The 9,857-nt window shown below is 39.6% G+C and overlaps 1 protein-coding gene across 1 annotated transcript; it reads left to right on the forward strand.

Annotated features, from left to right (window-relative positions):
• Positions 1-300: 300 nt before the first annotated feature.
• On the forward strand, positions 301-8,488 carry slc22a5 (solute carrier family 22 member 5). Its single transcript, XM_041895226.1, has 11 exons — positions 301-456; positions 1,747-2,404; positions 2,807-2,910; positions 3,198-3,352; positions 4,077-4,248; positions 4,387-4,513; positions 5,133-5,233; positions 5,492-5,706; positions 6,653-6,835; positions 7,041-7,176; positions 7,283-8,488. The coding sequence occupies exons 2-11, from the start codon at positions 2,012-2,014 to the stop codon at positions 7,365-7,367; spliced, it is 1,671 nt and encodes a 556-aa protein (XP_041751160.1). The 5' UTR covers positions 301-456; positions 1,747-2,011; the 3' UTR covers positions 7,368-8,488.
• The last annotated feature ends 1,369 nt before the right edge of the window (positions 8,489-9,857 follow it).

The raw sequence follows: 9,857 nt of genomic DNA on the forward strand, positions 1-9,857 counted from the left end.
ACATGTCAAAGACAGCTACCGTATATGTACTGTATGTTGTGTCTATTGGATGTCGAAATCAATATAATTTAAGGAACAATTATATCTGGTGCTAAGAACATGGGTCTTTACATTCCATCAGCAGGAGTCACTTCAATGCAGAGAATCATTTGAGGAGTTGTTAAAACATTAGATGACAATGAGGCTCCTTCCCAGCACTCTGTGCCCTACCCCCTAAAAAGGGTTTCCACAATCAACTCAAATCTGCTGAGTCAGGGGACAACTCTAATGATGTTGCTGTAGTACAACAATTGATTACCCAGGGAAATAATCTTGTCAGCTATTAATGAATTTAATCACTGATTGTAAGATTGAATAAAAATCCCCAAACTCCAGCCAGGGAGGTTAAATCAGATCTGAAACCCGACTGAGCACATCTGGTTGAGTACTCTCTCAAAAAAGACAAGAAACAAGAAAGTAAGTACAGTTTAAATTCCTTGATATCAAAGCTTGGTGCCCTAACCCTAACCCTAACCCTAACTCTAACCCTAGATGTACCTTTTCCAATGGCAACTTCAAAACCACCTTTTTTTCTGAAAGTATTAGCTATTTGAATAGAAGAGAAGTTTCAGTATGCTACCAACCATTCATTATGTATGTATTTTAGTAAAGTACATTATTGTGCAATGAATTACGTGTTGACATACAGTGAATTACAGTTCAACTTGTCAGCTTTAGAAAAGTTTGTTGATTTTGAATGCTATGTAAGCCATTCACAATACAATCCCATGCAATTCCTAGGGGCATTTGCAAGAGAAAGGAATGATGTTTAGAGAAAATGCTATAAGACATTTACTACCAGGACTGTAAATGTGTATTAATATGGCAGTTAAAGCCCCCATGCAGTCTTTTTAATTTTAATTTTATCATCACTGTAAATATAATAAATCACTGAGCCTCCTTTGCCATTTGAAATGCTCAGTCTGATCATGTGGGCTTATCAATACATATTTAAACATATTTACACACACAGCCCTGAGGCGGATAGGATCGTCTAGACCAGTGGTACTCAACTCTTACCCTACGAGGTCTAGAGCCTGCTGGTTTTCTGTTCTACCTATTAAGTAATTGCACACACCCGGTGTCCCAGGTCTAAATTGGAGGGGAACAATGGAAATGGCTTCGAGGTCCAGAGTTTAGTTTGAGGGGTCTAGACTCCAGAGCATGTGTCAAACTCATTCCACGGAGGGCCGAGTGTCTGCGGGTTTTCGCTCCACCCTTGTACTTGATTGATGAATGAAGGTCACAAATTAGTAAAGACCTCCCCTCACCTGGTTGTCTAGGTCTTAATTAAAAGGAAAACCAAAAACCTGCAGATACTAGGCCCTCCATGGAATGAGTTTGACACCCCTGCTCTAGGGCCTACCCCGCTTACCCCTTCAAAGTAGGAGGATACATATGCAAATAAAAGATGACTAATAATCAGATTGTGATGTCATGATCTGGGCCAAAAACTCTGAAATTCCAGGCAATTTCTTTTCAAACAGCTCTTACACAAAAAGGGCATTATCATAATTTTCACAATTTCCTAATGTTATTTTGACCTCATAGTGTGGAAATATAATTAAAAATCAAGTTTTTAACTGAACTGCCACATTAATATGGTCAGTATGTCTTTGATGATCTACTGTATATTTCAACACAATCAGAAATATGAGTCTTCCACTGATGTTTAACAAGTTATGTTCTCTTCCATTTTTTGAACAGAGGAAGGTGTATACAACCGTTCCCTGCTGGGGATTAACACTGGGATCAACTCTGGGACGGGGGGAATGGAACAGCTGTGCTCTGTGGCTTGTTGTTAAGGGGCCCTGGACTTACCCAGGTCTGTACACTGCAGCTTGGAAGTTGTAATTCTGTCCTGTTGAGCATTTGCTAGAAGAGAACTTAACCCTTCACTACCCTCCACATCTCTGAGACACACGTATCAAACCGTTTCAGGTGCTCCACTTTTCCTCATACTGCCATAAGAATGGGAGATTATGATGACGTTACTGCCTTCCTGGGACAGAAAGGACCTTATTTCTATAGGACTTTCTTTCTTCTGAATACAATTTTCATCTCCACTGGATTCTTTGGGCTGTTCATTGTATTTGTTGGAGCAACTCCCCCGCACCACTGTTTTATCCCGGACTCGGGCAACCTGAGCCAGGCATGGAGGAATGCCATCATTCCCATAGAGGTGGTGAATGGACAGCAGGAGGAGAGTAAGTGCAGCAGATACAGGCTGGATGTGGTCAGAAACCTGTCTGCTCTGGGCTACATCCCCGGCCTGGACGTCAACCTCACTGGAGTGGAGCAGGAGCGCTGTGTGGATGGATGGAGCTACAGCAAAGATATATACCAGTCCACCATAGTCACTGAGGTGAGTGTATGTTGCCAAGGGCAGTCATGTGTCACAAACATTTGGCCATGAATTAGTGAATTGGTTGTACTACACAGAGTATGTTCCTTGCTTAGATAATTACCAGAATCATGAATATCTAATCAAACACGCATGCCACTCTGATATTTGATTTGGAATTACAGTATTGGGTATTGTTGAGTGATCAATGTCACTGGGGAGGTGTTAATGGCTTTGGTAATTGCCTGAAACTTCCATTGGCATCAGTGAAATGTGCCCATGTAGCAACCATTCCCAGCTCCTGTCCTTCTCTTACACTTTGGGGGCAAATTCAATGTTGTTTTTCAGTATGGGTTTGTTACTGGAGCCTTCTGCTGTCACGGGTGCTGTCACTTTAGGAATAATGTGTTTATTTTCCTGCAGTGGGACCTTGTATGTGACAATGAGTGGAAAACTCCTTTTGCCTCGTCAACTCTTTTCGTGGGTTTCCTGATTGGATCCCTGGTGTCTGGCCAGCTTTCTGACAGGTACTGTTTCTCCCTGCAATCACTATGCTCCGCCCTCTACCTGTAGATTTCATGTGGAAAGTCATACATTATCTGTCAACTCTGCCGACTAAACAGCTGTCCTATGACTGTAGCGCCCTCTGCTGTCAAATTATAGACTTGTCTTACGTCGACAACCCTATTCAATCAAAACTGGTAACCTGATCATTAGGAACTGGTAACCGGATTGATTGTGTCGGATTCATTTGTTAAATTGTTTTCTCTATGAAATGTTTGTTTCACTTAACACTATTTTCTTTTCCATTTAGGTTTGGGAGGAAGAAAGTTATTTTCGGCTCTCTTGCTGCCCAGTTGGTCTCTGTGCTCATTCAGGCCTTCTCTCCCTCATGGGAGGTTTTCTGCATTTTGTTCATGTTTGTTGGGGCCTCTCAGATATCCCTCTATATAAGTGCATTTGTACTGGGTAAGCATGGACATTAACTCATTTTATACAAACATAAACTCTTATATTCTATTAAATTAATTGAATAACTTGTAGCAATGTAACGGTGACCATGATCATAAACACAGACCACAGTCAACTTTAATTAGCTGCCCGTAAAGTAAATGCCATAAAACCCTGTTATCATTTTAAAGTTATGCTAGGCATTGCTTCCGTCACTAAAGGTGTTTCCTTCGAGCAGCATGCCTACAGAATGGCTGGTAGTGAATGTATCAGTAGCCATTACAAACCTCAGTGAAATTAGCTTGATGTTTGATTATTTGTTGGACTTTTGTGTCAAGTAATATTCATATAACAAATGGCAGCATGTAGAAATCTCAGATCACATATACCGAATTTGGAGTAAAACCATGTGACTTTAAATGTCCTGTTCATTTGTTTATTATCCCATTTATGGTTGTGGAATAGCTGGACTACTCTAACAAGGCTTAATATCTGATTAAGGTTTAAAAATTGAACAATAGAGGAGAGAGTGGACGTCCTTGTTGTACCCATTGACACATTTTCCCAATTTTTGATGGTTTGTTTACACTATGACCTCATCTATGACTATTTACTTTTAAAAGATGCCAAAGATGGGGTTCTTTTTAGTTAAATTGTTTAGCTAAATTATAGACAAAACTTGATCCCAGCAGGCATTTCAAAAACATCTAAATAATAATTGAATATAAATTCTCTTCAACAGGAACAGAGGTGTTGAGTAAGTCCATGCGTGAAGTTTTCACTACTCTGGGGGCTTTTCTGCACTACTGTATCGGCTACATGACACTGCCCTGGATCGCGTACGCAATGAGGGAATGGAGAACACTTCTCATAATCCTGTCCAGTGTGCCCGTAGTGTATATCCCATTGTGGTGGTATGTTCTCAGTAAAAATCGTATGTTTTAATCTTCTGTATGTCTAAAGAAGCATTTATACAACTAAACCAAAACTATAAATGCCCATAAAAATACAAGCACTGTTACTCACCTCACTACAAACACTGTTTATGTCAGGTTCATCCCAGAGTCTCCACGATGGTTATACTCTCAGGGAAGAGTGGAGGAGGCAGAGGCCATACTGAGAGACGCTGCCAGGAGGAACAGAGTCACAGCACCAGAGGTCATCTTCAAAGACACTGAGGTGAGTTTCAGCATTTGTGTTTGTGAAATAAATACAGTTCAGTAATTCAGCCTATAAGAAAGAAACAACATGGCCTAAAGAGCATCTCTGTAGCCCATTTATACCTGGTGCTAACAAGCGCCTTTTGTCCCGATCTTGTCGACATTCTGATTGTGCCCACATTTTTAGACAGGTGTAGACAATCAAAGGACACGTTGTGATCTGATTGTGATCAGATCTTCCTGACCACCTCCGAAGGTAGTCAGGCACACATTGTGTCTGGATATCTTACAAGTGTAGACAGATCTGGACACTGAAACCATTTAAATCATCGATATAGCCGCCCTCTAAAACCATTGACAGGTGGCACCATTGACTAATGGCATCAATGTGTCAAAATAAATATTTTATTATATTAGGAATACCTGTCAAATAACTTGCATACAAGAAGGCACCAGGAAATCTGGTCACAATGAGGACATAGTGGATGGATAAGAGATACAGTTTAATACCATGTGTAGATGCATGTCTGAAAATGTGTGCACAAGTCAGAATGTGGACAAGATCAGGACACATATTAGAACCAGGTATAAACGAGGCTCATTACTGTACTTAATGGATGCTTATTTCATAATTTCAGCAGTTGGACGTAGCATTGGCACCGAAAAAGAAATATAGCATGATTGACGTTCTGAGAACCAGCAACATAAGATGTGTCACATTGATGTGTTTGTTTTTATGGTGAGTTTCTATTCTATCAGAGATAATAATAATAATAATAATAATAATAATAATAATAATAATAATAATAAGATTGGATGTATATCATATTAGGTTATCGATATAGGTTATAGCATAATGTTTAGGTTTGAAGCACTTCGGCACATACACACACACAGACCCACTATACTACAGTCAATAATTTGTAATGAATAAACTGGTGTTTAGTTGTGTTTTGAGTTTCATTCAAGCTCTATCATCTCTATTGTGTCTTTTCAGGATGGCAGTAAACGTTGGATATTATGGACTCTCGCTAAACACCTCCAATCTGAATGGAGATCCTTATCTAAATTGTTTCTTATCAGCTCTTACTGAAGTCCCAGCATATGTAGTATCTACAGTGCTCCTCAGGAACTGTCCGAGAAGACCACTACTGTCAGCTTTTCTCTTAATAGGAGGAGGAATGCTTTTCCTGATCCAACTCATCCCCGAGAGTAAGACTTTGAATTTTGATTGTTTAAGATTGTATAATCTTATATAAGATCAAATCGCTAGATGATAAGAGATAATCAAATGAACGTAGTATCTGGTAATCACGTTAGATATGTTTTTCAACATGTTTAGTTATTCATTCATTGTAAATCAACAAAGTGACCAGTTGAAGTTTGCTAGCAGAACTACGCCACCTTGTTTATAGAGGCGAGGTCCTGTGATAAATATAGACTGTGTATGAAGCACAGAAATGAGCGAACAGAGATGTCAATGTAAAGCTTGTTTTATTTTATTTATTTATTAGCTTCACATAGCCTAAATTATTCAATCAATATTCAAGGTTGAAAACAGAGAGCTCCATACACAACATTTAACAACATCTTCAGTGTCAGCGCTCCTACAGAAGTCCTGCAGTGATCCCTCACAACAAGATACAATGCAATATTAACAATTCTATCAACAAGCTCACAAACAGAAGTATCAAAGTTAAGAAGAGCATGCCCAGGGAGAAGAAGAGCGGATCTTGGGTGAGATGAGCACTCTTGAAGCACTTATGATTCGCTACCAGAACTGCTACTACTGGAATTTGAACTACGTGCACATTCACCCCTCCCGTTCTCCCAGGGCATGCCAACCTGCACATAAATGAGAATGGGGAAGATCTGCTGAGCACTGGGGGCATATGTGGGGCATATGTAGGGTAACCCCCCCTCCACACACACACACACACACACACACACTTCACTGTAGTGTGATTCAAAGCCAATAAACTTGGGCAAATATCATAAAATGTATAGCAAAGGGCAAAGTAAAGGTTAAGAGGATTCATGTATTTTTAATCAAATATTTAATATCAAATCTTATTTTTCTGCTGTTCTCGTTCATTCCCCCTCTGAAAAAAGCTTGTATTCTCACAACTATCTCAAAATGTCTTTCTCTATCCTGTAGATCTGCAAGGTGTTGCTATAGCTGTGGAGATGGTCGGGAAGTTTGGCTTCACCATGTCATTCACCGTGGTCTACATCTACACCGCAGAGATCTACCCCACTGTTGTCAGGAGTGCTGGCGTCGGAATGTGTTCTTCAGCTGCTCGGATCGGGACTATTGCGGCCCCATACGTCATCTACCTAGGTACAATCACAGTGTTTGGTTACCATCAGGATTCACATTTTTCAATGGCAGACATCTTACAAAATACAAACCCCATTACATTTTCATTGCACGTGCATTCATTGTACCCAAAATCCTGTTTTACAATTAATGGATTTCACAACAAATATTTTCATCAGTTAAGGTCTGTCTGTCTTCAAGCACAATGTACTTTTGGTGTTCACAGGCAGCATTAACAAGTACCTCCCCTACATTATAATGGGAAGTATGACGGTCGCCTCATCTGCTTTGAACCTCTTCCTGCCAGAGACATTCCGCAAAGAGCTACCAGAGACAGTAGAGCAGATGCAGCAATGCAAAGGGTATGCCCTACTCTGAAATACAGCATTGGAATGTTCAGTTCAATTAAGAGTATTTGTTATGATATAACAAATGTGAATTTTAAATCCAACTTTAATATCTTCACAGGTTGTGCAGACAAGTGCCAAGGAATGCCAATATCCTGAAGAAAGGAGGAGATACCCCAGCAATATTAAATGAGGTCAAATTCTAATAGGAAACCCTGGATTGCCCAATCAACTCTCCTTAATATGACCCAACAAAACTCTGCAAAGCAGGATACTCTCTATGATATCCAATGTAGACGTAATGTGTGGGGCACCAGATGCTGCAATACAGGACTGCACCACAGTACAAGTTACCTATTCTGAGGTGACATGGCTATGGAAATGCTTGTACTGTGTAAGTGTGAGAATTCCTGATGGAACAGGGGTTCCATTTTCTGTCAGCCAAATAGCAATGTATAACCAAAAAAAAAAGACAGAAAAAATATTGTATTACCCACAATATTTGCAGCAAGATTTATCTCAAAACTTCTTTTTTTATGACGCCCATTAGAAAGCTGAGAAAATTGACTTGGATGGTAAAGTAAGCAATGCAACAATGTGTTGCACATGATGCAAGAGAGAGCTGAATTATTCTAAATTAGTTTCAATTAAGTGCCATCTTGTCTATTTATAATATTACCGTTACTTTGGGTAACTTTGTGCACTGGAAAGGCTGTTCAGAAAATAATTGGTTAGACTTACTTGTTTTGTTGCTCTGAGTTAGACTGCTGTACAGAAAATTGTGAAGTGTTGTTAGTGTATAGGGTTAGGAATTTTTGTTTGAAATAAGTGTTTTTTATGTATTGTTTTGGCCAATAAGTATTTGTGTTAGTATTGCTGGTGAACTAATAATGAGGTATCTTTCTCATTCTAGTGGTGAGAAATGCAAAAAATCCCTGAAAGTGAATACTTTAATAAACGCTTATTATTGGCAGTTATTGTGATGTTTATGCACCATCAAAATGGTGAACAGACTCATTCATTGTATAAGACTGTAGACTACTACTAGGCAGGGCAAACCCGTTTTGGTGATTTCTGGTATGTCATCAAAATATATCAATCGCAGCACGTTTTTGGACTCATTCAGCAGATTTTACCTGGTTAAGTACAATACCGTTGGAAATGTATGTTTAAAGTTAAACGTACAGTGCCTTCGGAAAGTACTCAGACCCCTTGACTTTTTCCGCATTTTGCTGATAGCTACTGTTGTGTCGAGCAAACGTTGCTAATTATGCTGTGATGACCAAGGAGAACCCGCTGACGCTGTATTTTCATCATAAGGTTTATTCATAACAAAGGGTTACAGCGTCGATTTACAGATACCTGCAGATACCCGGAGAATAATCGCCCCATCTCAAATCTGATTATTCTGTCTTCATTTGTCCCAACTGTGGTATATATTCTATGTAATCTGATATGGGTGTTCCCCTACAGACCAATCACCTGTCTCCACACAACAGACTTCTTCTGTTCTATGGGGTGTCCCTCTAAAACTGAATAAACATCCTCTCAGGTTCCACTTGAAAACGTTAGCAAAGTCATAACTCCTCAGACACTACACTACTTTGAGGGAAAATGTCCTTACTATGACTGTGATATGTGGTTGTCCCACCTAGCTATCTTAAGATGAATGCAATAACTGTAAGTCGCTCATAGGGTCCGCTAAATGACAATAAAAAAAATTACAACTTAAGTTGAAAATGATTCTGTCGCTGCTTCCTGTTGACAAGACATTTTTGATATAAAGCCCAATGTCAAAACACGTGTCCCAATAAATAACCAATATGCAGAAACAGTTTGTGATATATTGAAAACAAAAACATAAAATGTACTATCTACACATATATGTGCAAAAATAGTAATCATATTACTTGTCTTTTTTTAAACTGCACACGCACCAAAAACGCTGTGGTTTTGACAACTAGCAATAAATCACTGAAATATCGATTAGGGGGGAAATCAGGTTGTAGGTGCTGTTGAAACTTACATAACAACAAAAAAAAAACATGGAAACTGGAGATATTTTTTACATCACTGGTTAGAGAACAACCTGCAGTAGACAGTCAGCTACATTTTGGAGTGATGCATGTTGATTTGGTGGTCGCCAAAACGGGAAGATAAACGCAACACTTATTTGTCAATCACTCATTATCGATATCACGTTGAAATCAATTGAGCGAGAGGGGGGAGATGAGGTTGTATAGTAGTTTCCAACCCTCATATCACACACTTACAAACTGAAAATATACACTTTCCATGACATAGACTGACCAGGTGAATCCAGGTGAAAGCTATGATCCCTTATTGATGTCACTTGTTAAATCCACTTCAATCAGTGTAGATGAAGGGGAGGAGTGTGTGCCATTCAGAGGGTGAATGGGGAAGAAAACATATTGAAGTGCCTTTGAACTGGGTATGGTAGTGGGTGCCAGGCACACAGGTTGATGTCAAGAACTGCAACGCTGCTAGGCTTTTCACGCTCAACAGTTTCCCGTGTGTATCAAGAATGGTCCCAAAGGACATCCAACCAACTTGACACAACTGTGGGAAGCATTGGAGTCAACATGGGCCAGCATCTCTGTGAAATGCTTTCAACATATTGTATAGTCCATGCCCCAACAAATTGAGGCTGTTCTGTGGGAAAAAGGGGGATGTGT

This window comes from Coregonus clupeaformis, chromosome 13 (assembly GCF_020615455.1).
Source record: "Coregonus clupeaformis isolate EN_2021a chromosome 13, ASM2061545v1, whole genome shotgun sequence".
Taxonomy (NCBI): Eukaryota; Metazoa; Chordata; class Actinopteri; order Salmoniformes; family Salmonidae; genus Coregonus; species Coregonus clupeaformis.